Source organism: Polyodon spathula, chromosome 18 (genome assembly GCF_017654505.1).
Source record: "Polyodon spathula isolate WHYD16114869_AA chromosome 18, ASM1765450v1, whole genome shotgun sequence".
NCBI classification, from domain to species: domain Eukaryota; kingdom Metazoa; phylum Chordata; class Actinopteri; order Acipenseriformes; family Polyodontidae; genus Polyodon; species Polyodon spathula.
The window spans coordinates 27,710,515-27,732,355 of record NC_054551.1 but is presented as its reverse complement, the minus strand read 5'-3'; the positions used below and the strand labels follow the sequence as shown (position 1 = coordinate 27,732,355).

General features: G+C 36.6%; 1 protein-coding gene across 4 annotated transcripts in view; it reads right to left on the bottom strand.

The window, feature by feature from the left end:
• LOC121294112 (astrotactin-1-like) overlaps window positions 1-21,841 on the bottom strand; it is a 156,589-nt gene that overhangs the window by 65,311 nt on the left and 69,437 nt on the right. For all 4 annotated transcript variants that reach the window (XM_041217684.1, XM_041217683.1, XM_041217685.1 and 1 more), the window contains exons 10-12: window positions 18,070-18,220; window positions 7,527-7,693; window positions 5,452-5,646 (exon numbers count right to left, since the gene is read on the bottom strand). In XM_041217684.1, coding sequence (XP_041073618.1) covers window positions 5,452-5,646; window positions 7,527-7,693; window positions 18,070-18,220 — 513 coding nt within the window. The remainder of the gene's footprint in view (window positions 1-5,451; window positions 5,647-7,526; window positions 7,694-18,069; window positions 18,221-21,841) is intronic.

Genomic DNA, 21,841 nt, shown 5'->3' with positions numbered 1-21,841 from the left:
ATAAAGAGAAAAGGCTTGGAGGACGCTGGAGTCAGCACAATGGTACAGGTTTCATAAGGTGCAAGTGTTGGTTTTAATATGAATAACATGAACACTTACAGCAGCATTGTGTTACAAATGGTTCTGTCTGCAATGAAACTTTTATCAGTTATTATTTTATTGTTATTAAGATTAATATTATTATTACGCCAAATTTTCAAACTATTGCACGAAAACTCAAGAAACTTAACACAATGGTAGGGGCCTGTGGGAAGTTGTGTCAGCCCAAAAATGAAGGTCATAGGTCACTCGGCTTGGTGGCCATATTGGATTTTTCAAGTATTTTGGATAATTACCCTATATTTAAATTTGTTCAAGAGAAGTTGAGAAGAGAAGTTGATTGGTCACATGGTTTGGTGGCCATGCTGCATTTGTAAGAAATATTCTAATGTCTTCTTCTCTGACAATGTTATGCCGATTAAAGTAAAACTTAAGGCCAGAACGAATTGCAGGTTCAAATAGAATCAGGTGAGATAATGCACATTGTTTGTCAACTCCAGCAAGATATGTGTGTGTGTATATTAACAATTACCGATTTGAAGGTGGATTGCGGTATCCCATTCGTAATTTTTATTAAAAATACATTGATATTGATGTTTACCTTGTAGAGTGTAGATAGGGTCATGGTTAATATGGAACACAGATAGGAACCCATATGGGAGCTATTCAAAAATCATATTGATCGCGACCTTTAACCTCTCCTTAAGGTAAAATGTGTTGTTACTATTAATGTCAAGCTTGTAAAAAAAAAAAAAAAAAAAACGCCTACGGAAAGTGATGTCTACAACTGACTGATGGCAACCAATCAAAATTCTTAAATTTCACAATAACTCCTTAAAGTTGCTTGCAACTTATTATTATTATTACTATTATTATTATTATTATTATTATTATTATTATTATTATTATTATAGGATAACTGATAGCTTCTTGGAGAAAAACCTTTTTTTTTCCATTCCTCCAGAAACCTGGGACTTCATTTTACACCTTTAGTTTAAATAAAGCTCTTTAGCCTCCAGCCACTTTTTTTTTTCATTCCCAGGTCAAATTGTGGCAAGTTTTAATTAAGCGTGCAGATAAGATATAATTGGGGGGTGCTGAGGGAATATACACATGTGGTGTTTTTTTTTTGTTTGTTTGTTTTTAGGTGGGGGGGAGGGGTCTTAATCATGATTCAGGCAAACTTATGAGAACAAAGAGCAATAAAATATTCATTAAAATCTGCTCTCAGCATATTGCATGAGAAAGCTGGGCCAGGGCCAAGCAAAGGAAAGTAATTAGACAAGACATCTGAAATGGATGCCTTCAAATCCGCATTTAAGCTGTCTGTTTTACCATTCTGTGGCTACTTTCAACAGGAGAGGCACCCAAACAAACTTTTTTCACGAGAACCATGATTAGAAGGGATTATTTAGCGCAAACACTGAGCCTCCGGACAAAACGAAAGTAAAAGCAATACGAATGCTTGATATTACTGCACAAATGTAATTTGTCTGTGTCCTCTGATACTCTTTAAATGAGATAAAAATGAGTTGTATATCTCTGGTCCTTTCCAGATTAATTAGCTCAAAAAAATAATTAAATCAGTAGCATCAAGATGGCGGCTTCAGTTACCATAGTAAACAGACAGTGTTGTTTATCGGTTGAACTTCAAGACCCACAATTCCTTTCAGGAACTGCATGCTCAATCTTGAAAGCGAAACCAACTTCCAGTGAATAGCAGCAGTAACTTCTTAAGTGCCATAATGACTGGTTAAAATCCTTTTGGTGTCTATTTTGAAGTGTAACCCAAGCATGCAAGATAAACAGTTATGATAGTCTCTTGTGAGGGAGAAAGTTTTGCCTGGTTTTAGGAGATTGCATGACTTAAAAATATAAATATAAATTTGTTACAAAAAGTCACATGACCATGATATGGTAGCCATGATAAACAGAAGTCTTACTAAAGGGTACTATTGCATTTTACCAGAGGATTTCCATTAAAAACACAAATTCAGCATCTAAATGGTTTATGAGCAGTTAAAGTGGCTGCTGAAGATTCACATAAACAAAAGCTCCCCATTAAAAGGAAGCCTAACAAATCAATGCAAACCAAGTTGATCGTTAAATACAGTTTTTGTTACAGCATGTTCACAAACATTTTTTTCTAAAGATAGTCAAAGCTGCAGGGCTGCAGATCTTTTAAGTCGCTGTTTCCTCCATTTGAAATTCACTTTCTTTTCATCTTTATGACTTTGCTTTTAACAGTCTCTCCAGTGGAAATAATAAAAAAATCTGTCCTTACTAATATATGAATGCAAGATAAAGGCCTTAATGACCAGGAAATGTGTAGATGATATTTTGATATTTTATTGTGCCCCTATGCTCCTGTTTTGTTATGCACTTCCAAAACTTCCTGTGGCCAAGTTAATTCCATTAAACCTATCTAGTTCATTGTCAGTTTTAACTTACTACTCACTATTACTTTAAGTTATACATTTAACAGGATTAGCCGAAATTCCCATGCACTTTTTACTCAAGCCACTGTGCAACCTGTGAAACTTAACATTTTTCAAAGCCTGATCAGACTTCATTCTCATGGTGACACCAAATTAGATTAGTGCAAACACCTGAGATCCACCTCCTTGCAAGCATTAACTACTATTTCTAGTTTGCAACATGCCATGGTGTTGCCATTAATTTCAAGTATAATATAATTGGACTGTTGAATTTTAATTTCAATGACACGGTTTCCTAACCATGTGACTTTACTACAGAAGCAGATGCCGCAATGGGAACTCCTGTGTAGGTACGCTAATAATGACAATCTAAAAGTACAGTGCACTGGAAATTAGTTTTTATTGTGCCAAATTAAAGCAAGCGTACAATAACCTTACAATGAGGACAACAGTTCAGGACATCAGGTAAAGAGATAATATGGTTCATAAACTGTCTTGGATGCACATGCTACTACTGCAGGCAATTATCACTTTCCAGTCCAGGGCTGTTACTTTGTGAAGGAAGGAAGGAAAAACAGTGTCCTAAGGAAAGACAGAGAACATTCCTTTTATGTGGTGTGTTTAATACTGTTTAACCAATGTGTAGCTGAAATCCCAGATGGAATGCAGCATTGAAACTAGCCACAGGTTTTGCCTGATTAAGGGCCCTTTTGTTTTGTTAAGGAAAAACATTTTGTTTCATTTTGTGTTTTTGCTGTTTGAGCCCACTTGTGACGTTTGTGTAGCAGTCAGGGGTGTAGACTGAACTTTGGTGTATCTGCCTAAACACACTGTGATGCTGCTCTACAGTTTAAAACTCATACAGCTGTACTCCCACAGACTAATGTTGAGGTGACTGTACCCTAGATCTATTCCTAGCTCTCTCTCTGTTGACAGCGTTATATTTTTCCGTTGGTCAACATCACATGTAGTTTCTGCTTTCTCTATATCATGGTGTCAACTACCCTGGCTGTAAACTGCTTATCAAATAATTACTCACTGTACTAATTGGACAACATGGAACAATTACCAATTTAAACAGTGTACAACCGGTGAAAAAAAATCAACTCAGATCAAAACATTTTTAGAAACTGAGATATAGATATATATATATATATATAATATATATATATATATATATATTTAATGGGCTATGTTTGTCATGATGAAATATGAACATTAGTGGGTAATTTAATTATAAAAGATGGCATATGTTATAATAGAAATGGAATGTAAAATAACCATATTCTGTAAACTGTAGGTAGTATCATAACATTTTTTTAGGGTTCCCAATTCATATTTATCCTGACAGCCTCCAATGTCACTAGTTACACACCAATGCACTACAGTGTCTACAGTAATGCAAACTGCCTTGTGAGGACAGGTCACATACATACTTACATACATACATTTATTTTAGAGGTGCACCGATAATCGGCATGGCACCGATATAAGGGAAAAAAAATACATTCGTCTATCTGTAGTTTTTGTTATTTTAGCCAATAATGTGCACCGATATTCATGCTTGAATTTCTTCCAGCACAGAATTGAATGTTTGGTTAGGCGTGCTTACTAATAATGACACAAGAACACTGACACTCATTTTCTCAGTGCTGTGTAACGTACGATCACAATGCAGTAAACACGTCTCAAAAGAGCGGTGTTTGAATTGTATTAAATATCCGAAGACAGCACTAGGGTAGTGAGTTGTGTGCAGAACACATTTGATGCTACATTAAATCTAACGATGAACTGCGAGTAGAATATTATTCTGATACTTAAAAAAATAGGTTGAACCCTAAATAACATTAATAGTTTAAGTTGGTATTATTATTATTCATAGTTTAAAGTACATGTAGCCTATACAGTTACCAGACTAACATTCACCCTAAGTAATTCTTTGTAGTTGGTTTCAAACTGACAAAACTGTAGTAAATATAGGGGTATTTGTTATCCGTAAGAAAACAGTATCAACCAGGCAAATTATTGTTCAAATGCAGCACCAATGCGCATTCAGTTACAAAACAGCTTGGCATCACCTCAGGTCCTCCTCCGTAGCTTACTTAAGCAAATTCTTGAACGTAAACAGTTTAGCTGAAAAGCACTTTTTTTAAAACCAAGACTACAGCAGCAATAACAACAAACTCCCTAACTTCCAAGGAGTTGTGGGCTCTCTAAGTGGGAATTAATTACCTTTTGTAATTTTTGTTTATCTTAATCTGCATGGTTGTGGGTGTATTAGGCGGCATATTGAAGCTGGAATTTATTACTGTGCCGTCTTGTTTAGTAACAAATTTAAGTTTGACTGAATTTTGTAACCGAGTATGTTCATGACATATTTGTCTCTTGTTTTTGATAAAGTGAACAATTCATGTTGGGCTGCATTTTTAAGCAGTGTATGCTTAAAATAAGAATTTAACTAACGTTGTTGTAGTTGACATTGCATAGGCTCATTTTGTTTTCTACTGTACGATATAGGTCGAAGTTATAATAAACAATGTCTGACAGCAAGTGACTATAAAAGTTAATGTCATACTATATATTTTTTATACAGAAGCGTTTTTACTATTACAAACGCAAAGTGTTGCTTTTTTTTGTGAAATATTGTAAAACAAAAGTATAAATTGTTGCCAAGCACACAATATAATAATACGTTACTCTGCCTATTCATTTTCTGAAGTAAATGTAACAAGTAAACAATACCTGTTCGTTTTTGTCATAAATACAACAAGTAAACTATATCAGTTAATTGCCACTGCATATAAAATGTGCCCTGTTAAAAAATAAATAAAAATGCAATGCCAACCATACATGCCTAAGGCGTTCAGTTACTGTATGTATTAGCATACCTAATTTAATCAAGCAACTTTCTCAGGAAAGGTTTATTAAGTAATGACATTTAAGTAATGACATATCTCTCCATTACTCAGCCTACCTGAAAGTCGCCTTTAGGATCTGTCCTGAAGTGAGCTCCTTGGTGTGATTATTGTAGCCGTAAAAGAGGTCCCCAAAGACCGTCTGGTTTGCTGGGATGTCGGCCGGTTCCCCACAGTCTAAGCCTTCAGTGCATGTCTCAGAAAGGAGCTGGCAAGACCGTCTATCAGGCTCCAGCCTATAGTCTTCAATGCAACTGTAATGCAAATACAGTAGATGCCAGTTATTAGCAACCCTGGTTAGACAACTTTAGGTTATTAACAACGTTTTCCCAGGAACCAATCCCTTCCCATCCCACAGACTTTAATGTTTATGGAATTCTGATATTAGCAACTGCATACCTCTTATTGACAACTTTATTACTAGTTGCCAGTGACAGCACTTACATGATTTCTGCGCATACTTTATGCAGCTTTTATGACACAATGACTTTGCAACTGCGTATTTCGGGCAGACTGAGGCAGAATCGTGGCTTTGAAACTGGCTATGAAGCTGCACGCAAAGCTGAGATGGATTCACAGTGGGATGTGGAACATTGTAAAAAGCAAAAAACGTTGGACAATTTCTTATTTTAAAATTGTTGTGTTGTGTATTCCTATTTTATCCTGCCCCTTTGTTTTGGTTTTACACATGCTTGTAGTAAACAGTTCTATGTTTGGATATTTCATGTTTCTCACATTATTTTTTTAACACTAACATTTAAAACATGTATTTCAGTTCCATATTTGTACAACTACAGTAGGCTATATATCGTTGTTCCATATAAACACACTTGAAAACAGGGGCGTTCCGCTTATTGGCAACTTTTTGCTGGGAACCGAGGTTGTTAATATGTGTGTGTGTGTGTGTGTGTGTGTGTGTGTGTGTGTATATATATATATATATATATATATATATATATATATATATATATATATATATATATATATATATATATATATATATATGTAAAATCTGTTGAATCTATTTAGCTTTTATTTTTTGTAGTTATTATAACTAATGATCGTTGCACCCTGAGTCTCAGGTACACACAGGTGTATTTACCCAACCGAGCTCTCAACTATATAACAGAAAGGTATCTTTTTTTTTTTTTTAATGAGTCGATTTACTATTGACCAAGAAATACAGTTGAATACCTTTATATTGATATGCTAGTGGTGTAGTTTCCCAGGTGACACTTTGTACAAAATCAGTAATGCATTCTGTATTCAGGGTCAAACCTTTCAAGCTGACTGAGCACTAGACAACAAACCTATTTTATATGAGATCAGGTGTCTGTTGCTTTAGCTTTCAGATGAAAGCCGGCTTGTTGTTTTGCTTAACCTGCAAAATGTAAGGGCTTTTCTTAGGGTTACATCACATATCTCTACAACTACCTGTCAGGAAATATTCAACATTCTGACACACCAGGTGTTAAAAACCGTACTTAAAGCCTTAAAGCTTAAAATATATTTACCTTGGCCCACACATGGCTGCTCAGGCTCAATGTTATTTTCAGAGCCTTGGGATGCTTGCACATGGTAGGTGCTTTATAAATGCAAATTGGACTATGGTGTATTGTAATCCAGGCTTCTTTCATAGATGACAACTTTTGGACATGTCTGTGCATGAGATCTTACTGAACCTTTGTTAATGAAAGAGAATGCAGTGAAGTCATGATGGCAGCCTAAGGGAGGGGGTGAGGGGTACTTATTAAAATATTTCTGATATCAGCAAACATTAAAAGAAACTTCATACATTTTGTGATATAGATTTTTCATTTACTGTACAAGACAAGAATCATCCGATAGTTCTGGACTCTCACAAAAGTCTAAACTTTATACTATAAACGAGGTGCGCAGTATTGCTGGGTTACGGTGACAAATAAAAATGATATTTTTTATAAGTTAAAATTACAATAGAGTTGTGAAGGATTCGGCATAGTCAAACCAGAAGTGTGAAGGTTGTTACATATTGTATAGTAATTCTGGTAATAAAGATTGCATTGATTAAATACAACAGGAATAATATTAAGGAAAAAGAAATGGTTATGAAAAAAAAAAATCGAATTAGTCCTGCATCGATACAATAACTCACCCACAGAACATAAGGATGTTGTAGAGAGAAGAGTCTTCAGCCAAGGGTGCCAACTGCTGAAGACACAGCTGCCCACACCCCCCATTCAAGCCATCCGAGCAGTCAATCCCAATGTGGTGATCGTAGCATCCTGTGCCATCCTTCATCGGGCTAAGACCTGGTGGGCACTTTGACAGAAAAAAAAATCATGTTTAGTGGACGATTATACATTTACTGCACAGAGAAAGAAAAAAAAAACACTCTAGTTCTCTACCAAAACAGTGAACTGGTCTGCACTGGCATAGGTTCCTATGGAAGTCTGCATCCCTGTACTGTATTGGGATACGTCCACAAGGACTTTCAGTGGTACTAGCACTGTATGTAAAACAGTCCATACTTAACGCATTTGCCCAAGCATCTCCTTGTTCGATATTATTTTGCATTAAGGTCAATATGTGTCCTGTCATTGTGATGTACACTATTATTTTATTACACTGGTTAACTAACCAGCAGTTTTACTAATGCAATATTTCAGTGACCTAACCTGATCAATGGTGCACTTCCCATTAGTGCACTGCATTGGTTTGGCAGCCTATAGGGCTTGGTCTCCCCCATCAACAAAATACAGTCTCTTTGTCAAGGCTCTGCCTGGAACCATATATTGTATATATATCTTCATTAAACTGTAGGTCTATCCATGTGCTTGATTATGGTGCAAATATGAGTTACAATGGGGCCCTGTTTTATATTGCCACAGCACTACTAATGTTAGTTCATGTGTTAAAATTACACAATAGTTATTTGACAAAGCACCGCCTGATGACCTGATCACCAGCACTTTTAAAGCTATACTAAAGTGTTTCAAGCTGAACTGAAATGGTGTAGTCTGGGTATTTCAGAACTGCCTAAACATTTATGCTATACTATCTTCATTTTTACAATACAGAATATTCATATTGCAGTATAACTGTATAGTATGCACTGGATTTCTAAATTTTGTACATCTGTATAGTAAGCACAGAGACATTCAGTTGAGAAGAACCCACTAATGTATGAGCAGATAATAAATGAGAAAAAAAATTGCTGTGGCTCATAGTCAACACAAATGCAGTTGAAACAAAAAATGAAACAGCCTCAGGAACAAAGGGACAAAGCTGTTAAAATGTAGCCTATACCTTCCTCTTTAGCAACTCTGATGGTTACAGATTTAGGTTACAAGCCTCTTGAGTCATCCACTCGCTGCATCGGGTATAAAAGGCCATACCTAATGACTAAAGCCTTGCCTTGTCCCTGGACATTGTATCGATTTTGTCACTTCGCTGCTAGCTTGGTGACAACTGAGTTATTGCCTCTAATGTAAAGATATGGTACATTAAATCTTCCAACCAATCCTCAGCACATACTCTTTAAATCACTACTACTTTTGTTTGATCAATATTTGATGGAAGCAAAATACGTGTAAAGGAATCTGTGTTGCAGTGAACAGTGGCTGTGTGACCCACTGCTCTTATCCATTGCTTTACACAATTACTGCCGGAAAAACACAGCAGGTAACTGACAACATGGCAACAGATATCCCTGGGTGTTTTTCATGTTAACATCACCGCAATGACGTCAATAGCCCTTCTTGCTGCAGACGCAATGGCACTTGAGCATTTGCTTATTAGGGGCATGCAGCCTAAAACCTAGCCACCTTCGGTTTTATATCAGACTTCAAGGACAATAATGATTTCCATTCTGTATGTGTTCACTGTGCTATTATACACTTTGCAATGTTTATAACATAATAAATCCATGCTATAAAACACTCAATAGTGCTAAATATAGGAATACAGTACTAAAATAAAAAATCAATGACAAATTAGGGTTCTTTTATTATTTCGAAATAACTTGTTTTACAGCACAATAGTGGACTGTTAAAAGCATCAAAGGACTGCAGTTATTGAAGTACCAGGGGTTAGAGAACAAAAACACATTCCAGCTTTCCTTACATACATGGGTAATGCAATAACAGAAATACATTGCAGCTCTCATAACATAACAAAAAGCTACACGGTAATGTAGTTTTATTCATGCTTTGATAGATATGATAGGAAACATTCAATTGTGAGGTGTTTCTGTATCAAAGACTGAACAAAGAAACAGTATGAGGAATGTTTGTATACAGTATTCTCCTCCGGGAACAATTTTCATACATTTTAGACTTGACCATGCTCGGTGTTTCAAAATGTGGCCCAGCTCTTGTATGTAGGCAAAAGATACATCTGGTAAAATTGGAGGCTGTGAACGTAATTACTTAGCCAAGATTGAAACTTTTGTTTTACTAAATAAAGAAATAAAAATAAGAATAATAACATCAATAATAAGAAACTGATGCATTATTTGCAGCATAGTTTCTGCTTGTAACAGCAGAGGTATTGAAACAATAACACACAGTATAATTTTGCCATCAATAATGCACCTGTTTTGCTAATGAACATAATGTGTTAGGTGTTTAAAATATGCTCACCTAAGTAGTCACGCTAACGCGATACATAACAGTTTACTTTTGTTGAAAGGAATCAAAATATATAATGTGTATTGGTAGGGTCTTTAAACTGCCAAGATTATATATATATATATATATATATATATATATATATATATATATATATATATATATATATATATATATATATATATAAGGATGGAAGTGTCTTTTATATCACAAAACTTCTCAACCAGTATTGTCCTTGGTTAGTTGATCATGGTATAGCAAATGGCCATTCTTACAGGTCATCCAGTCTGAAAAATCACCTCCAGAATTACTATCAAGGCTCTGTTGGGTGTAGAGCAATGATTGTACCACAAAAAGGAACATCAAGTGTCTTGTGTTCATCAGACCTGAGTGTTGGCAGGTTGCTTTACGAGGTGCAAAAGCTGAAGAAAAATGTAGATGAGTCTGAATACTGTGAAGAAAGTGAGAGGGAAATGCCTAGTGACACTCCAGCACAACTTAAAGCCATGTCCTATCACTCAAACAGCATTAGGCCAGAATTAAAAGAGCTTCATAAAACCGGCAGTCAACAGAAACCGCCCATTAGAAAAGACAGATTTCAGCGCAACACATACGATTCACTCAGCCTACCTGATGTTTCTCCTTCCTGTAGTAGAAATGCACACAATTCAGCTTCTGAGCATGATGAACATGTGGAAGCTAAAAATCAACCAGACCCACAGGTCACAACAAAGAGGGCTCAGTCTCAGCCTTCCACAATGGGCATTTCTTATGTAGCTGCATCTCAACGTGTGAGCAACAATCTCTACAATCACGTGGCATAGTCGCTGAAAGATGCTTCTCCAGATATTGGTGAAGATGGAAGAGTCCATTTAAATCCCAAACAACATGAACTAGTTCTTAATCTTGCTCAATATATCTCTGCAGCTGTTTCATGTATCCCAAGTCCTAAACATGTAGGCACTGCACTTCATGTATTAAAAACAACTAGAAGGAAACAATCACACTCCTCAATAGATTTGGCAATAGCATTAGTTATCAAGATGCACAGATATATGTGACAACAGTAGCAACTGCAGTTGATGACCAAGTCTCTCAATTTGAAGCCAGGTAGATTCACGCCCTGTGCCACTGATAACTTAGGTTCGCATGAGTGTACAAAAGATGGCAGATCAATGCATGGCATTACACATACAATCTAGCAGTACTGGAACAAAGATGAAGAGATACAATCTGTGGCTAGCATACCCCTGCTCAAAACCTGTGAGACCTCAAAACCCTAAAAGCGTTTCAGACTGCAAGCAGCCACTTAACCCTGAGGGATCGCCAAAAGAGTCAATCACTAACTGATCTAGCAATAGAGGCTAAGCAGCCCAAGAAAACATGTAAGTAAGTGGATCACCTCAGAATCACATGACCTTGTGAAAGCCAAACAGAAGGGACTTGCAGCTTTAGTTTATACACAAAAGAATGGCAGAGAAAAAGCAGATGTGAAGCTTCAAACGTTTACAAAAAGTGCCAAAAAGACGACTTCTGCTGCACAAAACAAAATCCATGTATGGTGAAAAAAGTGCAATTGTCAGAAGCCTGTACTTTGCACAAGACCTGGATGAAGAGAAAAAGTTGTCTATTTTTAACCATGAATGGACAAATTATCCCTCCTCCTTATTTGAACCTGACCTAGACATTCAGCAAGGCTATACTTTGCAGAAAGGCAGCAAATCAGATTACTTGGTAGAAGCACTTAAGAAGCACTTGGGAGATTCCTGGAGACAGTACGATCAATTACCAGATTCAGATGAACACAAATTATTGGTTGTAGATGCTATGACTTTTCTGCTGCGTTACCAACACCTTGACAGCATCACCTTCAATGACTTGCAGGGTAACTATCGAAAGAAAATACTCCACTTTAAGCCCAAACTGTGCGACTGCATTAATTTAGTTGGAGATACGATGTTAGCCCAGCAGAAAGTCTGAAAAGTAAATAGAGAGAAAGGAGAAAAAAGACACAAGGAAAGAGTATGAGCCATGTGATTCTCTTGCCATTCCTAGAATGGAAGATCTTTATCAAGAATCCGCAAACTAAATCAAATCTGCTCCGCTACATAGAAGAAGCAGACACAAGGATATTCTCTCACATTGTATACTGTGTCCAAAACCTAGGCTACAGGAGAATTATAGTTCAAGCTACTGACACATACTTATGTGCATCTACTACAGCACACACATTCCAGGCCTGAAGCAATTATGGGTATAGAAGATGGACTCATTTATACCATGTCATGACATTGCAGCAGTTCTTGCCAGAAAATGCATCATGGATGCTTCGCTTATTTCTTCTATTCTCCTCAGTGCCTACATTTTAAGTGGTTGTGATACTGTAAGCTATCCTACATGAGGGGGAAGAAGCGAGCTCTGAAAATTGCTCTTAGAGATGCTGTAAATCCCATCCCAGGTGAAAGTCTGCATGTGACTGGAGAAATGATTACAGCGGCAAGACATTTCTTTGTAGCACTGTATGACAGGAGTGGCTTTGATGGCTCTCTAGATGCTCTCTATGCTCACCTCTTTGCAACCACAAGAGCAGACCTCAGGAGCCTGCCCCCAACAGAGGATGCTTTCCATCTCCATCTTCTTCGCAGTCTTCACCAGATGGTTGTGAGCAAAAATACTTATAATCCAGATCCAGCTTATCCTGATGCTACTTCTTTTGGTAGATTTATTGTGCATGACAAGTTGGTTCCCCTTATGATGCTTAAGGAATCAAAGCCAAAGGAAGCCATGAAAAAGTATTGCAAATGCAAAACAAGCAGATGCCTGAAGGACTGCATCTGTGCAAAAACAAAAGTGAAATGTACCACAACAGCATGGCTTCCACTATCATATTTTAATAACATATATATTTTATCTGTCTATTTAAAATGTTCTGTAAAAGTTTACTGGTATTATTTAAAATGTCCTGTTACCACCCACCCATTGTCAAATGCTTCGATAAAAAACAGTCTTTAAACCCACATGAATGCATGTTGTGACAGTAGGAAATGATTCCTTGGTATTATTGGTTTTTGGCTTTATGTTATTTCACTTTTAGGATAATTAAAATCAAGTCTTGGAGATGTATTTAGCAATGAGTGTGTGAAAAGGCAAAATAGCATGAAACAACTTGTAGGTAGAAATAGTTTAAATCATTTCTTATTAGTTTATAATATTAACATTGGTTTATTCCTTTCACAATTATTGCCTTTCCCATTGCTATATGTGATGAATGGGATTCCAGTCATTACAAGCAGGCCTCTTGATTCTTATCCCTGAGGGCCTAAATAATATACTGGCCTGCAAACTGTAGCAAAGACTACCAACTCCTTCACTATTTAGGCTGTTTGGATCACTGACTGTTTTATTATTTTATCCTCCCTGCTGGTCTGAATCACCTCCTTTTCATTATCAACATAAACGCATGTCTCCAACCCAACTACAGCCATATGTTAATACAGCATAATGCACGTCCTGTTGTGTGCTATCCCTTACTGTACAAGCTTCTGTGTTGAGTGCATGTGAGCGCAATGCACAAAAACTCCCAAGTAAAGAATACATTGTAGACACTCCAAAACTATACATGAAGGAGAGTTTATACCTTTCTTTTTTACTTGAAGACATTCTCCATGTATGCATTTTCTAACTGCTTCTGTAGCTGAGTTTTTAAGGTCTCAAATTTTGGGTTTGCAATTACTAGTACATTGTTTATTTTAAATTAGATTTTGTTTTAGAAACAGGTAGGTATTAAACTCATTTGTGTTTCAGAACTAAATTGGAAACGAATGTTGTCAACACTCCAGCTTGGAATGGGTTAAATCTAAATACCATCTCTCGTGCTTGCAGAGGTTTCTTCCATCATCATTATTATTATTATTATTATTATTATGGAAACCAATTCGTTTTGCAGTTAAAGAGAAGACAGCTTCAAATTTCCCTTTTGCATAGGCAAAATAACTAATTAATCACATCAAAACAACTGTACTGCCTTGGCTCCCACACTGGCTGGGAATGGCAGCCTGGCCGAACTGAGGTGCTAATTGAACAGTAGGGGTGTGACTGATTTCTAACAAGTAATAGTTATGAAAGAAGGACAAAAGCACAACTGATATACCAGAAACAGTAATTAGAATATGGCATTGGTATAGTGATAGATGTGGGGGGGGGGGGGGGGGGGGGGGGGGGAACGCGATCCCCTTACAGCGAGCATATGAAAACTGAACAATAACCGCCATAGCAAAAGCTTAGCAAAGTGTAATAAAGAATTGTAAAGCATCGGTAAAATTTTTAAAGCACTGGGCAGTATGGCAAAGCACATTTAAAAAAAGAATCATGGCAAATCATGGTAAATGCATAGTATAATGCATAGTTCTCAACTTGTGATTCTGGTCCCAGTAGGGTGACTAACTTTTTTAAAAATGCAAAAACGGGACACTATTAAAAATGTAAGCAGCTTAAAATATTTTTGAGCTAGTTTTTTCTTTAAGTCTGTATTTCAGATAGGTTTATTTGAAGCTTTTATTGTTGTGGACTATTTGGCTGTCACTGTAGTTGCTGTTCTGTGTCGATGGCAGCGCACTGTGTTTATTTACTTTTAAAAGGGGAAACTCAGGAAAGAACAGAAATGCAGCACTGACTGAAAAACTTTATAGTATGTTGATGCAGAGTCGGCACGTGATGTGATGTTGGTGTGGTTATTTGTGCGTACCATGTTAAAGATTTCTGGGAGCGTGCCTGGATATATACACACTTTTTTTTGTTTGTTTTAACTGGCGCGTTAGTGAGTGTCGGATATTGCAAAATAATGCAGCAGGAGCCGTGCTGTGATGCACTATAAACAGATATGCTATGGTTTGACTGTAGCACTAAACTGTTAGATTGCACCGTATCTACAGATTCGGGACAAATGATTTCGGGACAAATGATTTCCTGGGACCGGGATTTGATCTTTACATTTCGGGACTGTCCTGCCCAATTAGGGACAGGTGGTCACCCATACTTCCCAGTGACCCTATTGTCATTTGCTCGAAGAGGCTAACTTTTAAGAGATTGCAGTCCAAGCCTGAAATTATCTATATAAAACTGGATTTTAATAAATATGTTTAAGGTGAATGTTGATTGGTATGAAAGTTTACTTTTGTTTATCTGAAGTAATTTCTTGGTACAACTTGGTTGTATTTCCGGAAGGAGAATCCGCCCACTAATCAATGCATCATTCCCAAGTGCGGCGTAAAAACTCTGTGTGGCTTGTATTCATGTCGTTTCTTTTTATTTAGGCCTCTCAATCACTAGGGACACACAGGCGCGTGGAGAGGCCAAAACAGGGAGACGACCATTTTAGAGCCTGGAGGAAGGGCTACCCTCAGCCAAGTTTCCTCCTACCATCGAAATTAAAAAAAAAAAGTAAGTAGGGTCTTTGTTCTTACCTGAGTGTTGAGTGGATCGTTTTAGTCTGTGGGATGCGTGGTCAGGCTGGAGAGGCCGGGCTCATCCTTTGGTGCAGTCATGCTCCAGAAGGCGGGCCCTGTGTTCAGTTGCTTACCTTCTTATCATTTCATATTGGCAATGTGCTCTCGACCGTAGTTTATTTATTCATTATAATCCATTATACCACTCATGGTTTGGCGGCTTTGTCTTTTATGGGAAGGTGGCCCATAGCCACTTTCTATCCATGGCACCAGGATTGCATGATAATGTTCATGTATTCGCCTAGCCAGCCAGCAATGCAGGTAACAGTCGTGCACCCTGGACAGGGCCTCTTGCCAAATTTATTATCGTCATTACATCATATGTTATATTGCATCAATCACTATTCAGTTGCATTCAATCATATCGTGGATTCTCCTTCCTGAAAAGTCGTTTCTCACAGAGCAGAGCATGTTCTGGTCAGACCAGAGTGACATACGGAGCTCTACAAGAACGCATCCAGATTGACAAGAAATACTACCACTGACATCATATCACTATTGTAGAATTATGTATTTAATGTTTTATATTTACTGGTTTTTTTAGACTTAACTGTTTTCATTGCAACATAGGCACATATATAAAATGTGTACTTACTACAGGAACAAAGGTTAAATACTAAAAACATGATTTTTATTATTATTTACCAGTATTTCATATCAGAGGTGATGCTGAATTTACCTTTTTTAATAGTTAATTTTTAATTTTTAACTAGTTTTTTTTTTGTTTTTTTTTTACTCTATGGTGGGGGTATTATGTCAGAGGTAATTATTGTTGGCTCCGCACAGTCCTCCAAGGTTCTGAGGCTGAAAATGTGCTTACTGTACTTTGCAAGATGTATTATTGTCTTAATGTAATTCCATCATAAAGTAGTACAATGTATTGGAGTAAGGGAAAACTCTCACACAATAATGGTAAATCTTTTTTGATAAACTATTATATCTATAAATTACCCTTTTAAGCTACTATGCCTGACTACAGAACTTTCATTTCAAAATGATAAATCTCATCTCAAATCAAGTTTGCCCCATACAGTTTACCTCAAGAGGCTCACTAAATGGAAATGGAAATTATATAATGTTGTGTGTATTGTAATATGAGCGACAAACAACTATGTAGGGTCAGCAAAGGTAGTAGCTTGACTAGCTTCATTAACGCAATGAATAATTCACTCCTACTGAAGCAGCAAATTGTTTATCAAATTTAATAGCTTAGGACAGAATGCAATTTTCTTAAGCAGCTTGTATGTAAGTATTTTTCTACCAGCAGAGCAACCAAGGCTTGGCATTGGCTACATAATGAACAGACAATTGAGCCCCTCCTTCCCACAGCCAGCAGTGTTAATGCTACGAGAATTCAAATGTGCACACGCTGTTGACTAGATATTTTTCTAGTGTTATCCCTTGAGGCGTTTAAATGCCAGATGCCAGAGGTGAAAGCTAAGGCTGGGGCTAGAGGGGCTGGTAACACCCAAACAGACAACTAGCAGACCACAGGATTACCATTAACAGCTACAAAGCAACAGATTTGGAACATCATTCTGACTGTCCTCCAGCAAACACATAGCCAAATTACATACTAAACCAGCATACCACACAAAATAAAGAAAACACTGTTGCGTGTGAAATGCAAATGACCTTTATCCTAAACAATCTGATCCTCAAATAATACAACTGCGAAAACTGGTAATGTTCATGACATTGTTTATACTAACACTTATCCTCTAACATTTCCATGGGATTTAGATATGGATATTACAGGAGACATGTCCACGTTTTCAGATTTATTTATCCCGGTGTTCATCTTCTTAGTACAGCCCCGGTATTAAAAAAGGGAATGATAAAAAAGAACCAGCTAAATTTCCCATTAGTGTGCAGATCAATTTACATAAAGCACTTGTCTGCAAATTAATTCAGAGTGTGAATGCACGTCTTGGCAGGCTTTCTTACATATTCTCATCCACTGTAATACAATCACATGCCAGATGCATTATTATTTTTTAACATATCTACAGAATGTAAAATAGATTTTACATACACTGCAATTGACTACGCTGGGGAAAAAAACATAAATGTCCACAATCCATACAGAGTCTTGTGAGTAAGGGCATTTATTCTAAAAATTTGTCTACATTTTGCCAAATGTCACCCATTTGTAATTTCATTGCTTCATGCTCAAATATTTTAAACAGAGGCTGAACATTAAACACATTCCTAGATGGTAAAAATACAAATAAATAAATCTGACCTTCGTAACATCATCATAACAGTAGCTACTGAATATGGAATAGGTTGTGCAGTTCTCTAGCCTTGCGAGTCTTTCTCCACTTGAGGCTTGGGTTTGAATAAGGCTCAGTTGATAGTTTGGTGGTCTCAATTTGTCCCCCAATGGATATAAGTCCCCTACTCAATTCGGCACTTGTCAGTCTCTGCTCAAGAGTGGTAGAAGACTGTGGTAAAGGAGTGAGCTGTGAGGGAGAATTGCTTAATGGTGCCTGCTGGACCTCATGAGAACTAAATTACAAGCACCAAAAAGGAGAAGCTAAAGAAGATGTCTCTCACTCACCACACAGCCGCTAGAGTCCAGTTTGCGGTCAGAGATACAGCGGAAGTTCCGGCTGCAGCCGCCATTGTCTTTCGAACAGTCACGCACTGGCCCGAACGAGTCGAGCAGGACCTCCAGGCTGTCAAAGGCTGAGGAGATCATCAGCTCCTCCCTGAGGAAGAAGAGAGAACTTCAATGACGCTTTTCTAGGGTGTTCATGAAGATCTTAGGAGGAAAGCGAATGTTGTAGTTTTAAATGTACCGCCTCCTGCTATTAAACCAACACAAACTAACTAAGCATACAATTTATTTTCATTATCTATTAAATAATATGAACAAAATGAAATATATACTGTATGCAATACAACAATGAACTAGTCTGTTGTTTAGATTCACTTTGTGTATCTGTTTCTGCCATCCCATGCTGATTCCATTTTAAAACTGAGAGGTTTAAACTATCTCTGTGACCATAACAGAACTTTATGACGACTTCTCTTCTACACTATGGTGTACTTGGAGAAGACGTGTTTGAGAGATCTTTTGAGGCCATAGGGGTGTTTTAAACATCTGAGTTTAAACAATTCACAAAGATGTGATCACTAAAACAGAAAGTAATATGCAAACTGACCCTACACAACAAGAATACTGTAGTTAAGATAACTAATATTTTAAACCAAGAGCAGACTTTTTTCATTGAATTATCAACCTGTACATTCTATATGTGGAATGTATCTCTAAGTGTTTCCAGTCTATCTATTTTCAATATTAATTGTGTCTTAAGTAACAATGGAACATTTATTTTCATTTGCAAATTTGTGTTTTCTTTGCATTCAGTGTGAGATCATCTGTAACAAACAATTAGGGGATTTTCATTAAACTCTATAAAACTGACTTTTATCTCCCTAACCAATTTGATTTTATAGACCTCAGTATTGTCTGCGTACATTTTAAAAAGTAGCTAATCCACTAGACCAGCACAATTACAGATGCATGCCTACACAGGAGACAAATCTCTAATGGGTTTTGAAAGTGGCTTGCTTTATTAGGAACTTCCCTTTACTGATGTTCATCTTCAGAGGAACTACTTTTTACCCTACTAACATCCTATGTCATGTCAAGACAAAAACACTTCTGACAGTTTCTCACATAATCATTTTCCTGCATAAAAATATGCAAATTACATGAAAATGTAAAAAGTTGCACAGAAGCACTCATTTAAATATAAATGAATTAATTCTGGGGATTCACATTTAAAACTTGAAATGCACTCCCATGTAATCTGAACAGATGTCAGTCCTTAAAACTGGCAGTACATTTACAAATGAATAAAGCAAGTCATTTGCATGCACGAATTACAATATATTTTGATTCTCTAAAACTGTATGTACCCTTAATATATTTTTTAAAAGGGCAAATGGTAGATAATGTATATATTGTAGTGGGAGTATTTGACTGATCAGTGATTTAAATACAATTCCTTACTGAAAAACAGGAAAACAGCTAACTTTTAGTTGCCCTATCTGAAAAGACTTGGTACATTTAGAAAATTTTATACATTAATTTTACACTGTACATTAGGTGAGGTTAACATCTATATTTCACATGCATAACATATTTTTGAAAATGTTTAAATGATTAAATTCCCCATAACATGTGTGCTGATGCACACTCTGCAACCTTTCTAGAGTTTATGTTTCAAACTTCACGAATACAATCCTTGAACAGTAATAAATATATTTACATTGTTCAGCTGTGTTGCTTCTTAGATACGTCCATTACACAATAACTGCTCCAAATACAATACTTTTGTAAAAAGCATGGACAGGTTCCATGACCAGCTATGTATCATAAACAATTTTGTATATGGAAACAGCTTTGTTTCTAATGGTTTCGGGGCAGTGACTGGTCACAGCTGTTTCAGCTCCAGTATTCCACATCATTCATTGAACAATGCAATCATTAATAGTGACTTGGAACTATGAAAACAAAACAATGGAATTGTCATGGTAACTGGTAGATTTCTCAAACCACTGAGCTGTTAAAATGGTACTGGTAATATGGAAAGGCACATTTATTTGAATTATTAGGCAATAATAACTACAGGCAATACAATAAGCAAGCTTTGCCCAGCAATGTACTGCATATTCAAATAAATGTATTTAGTTGCTACATTTACTATAAAGTAAAACTTAATGTGTTAACTATTACAATTATTACTAATCACCTTTAATTAAAAGTAGTTAATGTGTACAGTTGGCACTAATCATTTTGGTTTAAGAACATGCATTGTGTTGACAGAATCGCTAAGCTAATGATTTGCTGTCCTTATGCCCCCCCTAAGAGCTCACAAAAAGTCTTTTAACATTGTCAAATATATACAATCCCTCCAATCTTGTTTTTTTTTTTTTTTTTTTTTTTTTTTTGTATGGAGAGTAAATCCACGAATGAAACCCGTTGAGTGACAGGACCCAATTTGTGGCCTCAGGACTTGAAATGGGACACAGAGGAATTCTTGGTTACATCCTACTTCACTAACTGATTATATTTGCATTAGGATGCACAAGATTCCACTTAGAGGAGGTTTTCCTGTCACATATATTGTGTAAATGTAAGCCGTTTCCTCAAGGTGATTCTAATTACTAAAAAAAAAAGAAAATGAATGAAAACTAAAACCCAGTTTCCAGAATGCTGTCTCTCCTCACTTAAGGTTGGATTAATTTCCAACCGCTTCATATCTCCCTAGAGAGCTACAGTGTGGAGACCAGCAGACAAGACCAATGAATATGCACTGGCACGTGCCTGGAGATATTTGCTTTGCATGCAATATACATTACTAGTACTGAGAAGAAAATTCTATCCATACAGAAATGGTACGGTTCTTAGAATGCAATATCTTCCCTATATTTATTTATTACATTCCTTGAGTAGAAGGTCACACATCCAGATTCTACTCATGGGTCACCTGATGGATATTTGGGGCGGTAAAGCACTTCAGACCCAGCTTGTTCATTGCTTAAGATAACACCCTGAAAACTGTTGCCAGTCAGTAGTAAATTAAGCTGTTAGTTAAAACCTGTGTTGCATACATTGCAATAACGTGCATTTTTAGTGGGGTTATACTACAGTCGAACTGCACTCAGAAATAATTTATCAATTTAATGGCCGACTGCAACTGCAGCACCATGGAATTCAATAATATAAGCGACATGGTAATTTCAAGAAATGGAAATCACAAATCCTACAATGTTTGGCTCGCCTACCTTTTCACTGCTTTGCACAATCGGCCTCAGGGCAAAACCCACTCTAAAGCAATTGAAGCTGAAAGAGGTTTACTATTATTTAGGATTTTGTATATTGCTGTGCAATTCGGTAATAAAGTAGCATTACTGTACCAAGATGTTTTACTTTACTACTATGGATAAATCAATATAAATTAACAAAGCTGCCAATGGGGGCAACCAGCACAAAGCAAACCACCACAATATTTCTCTACACAAAGTAGGGTGCGCACGTACAGCACTGTTGAACTGCATATGGCTATAGACGATAATCTGTGCTTAAATTACTATATATCAATACATATTTTCCATATATTCCAATTTTCATTTTAACATGGTTTTCCTTGACTAAAATATATATATATTTTTTTAGATGCAATGTAATTAAAAGATGTACAGTAGTACCAGCAGGGTTAAATGTTTCCCCAGAGAAATATAAAAAACTCTTACTAAATGCATATTTAACTATTAATCAAGATAACAACATGCAGTTACAGTATACTAGATACTGGTGA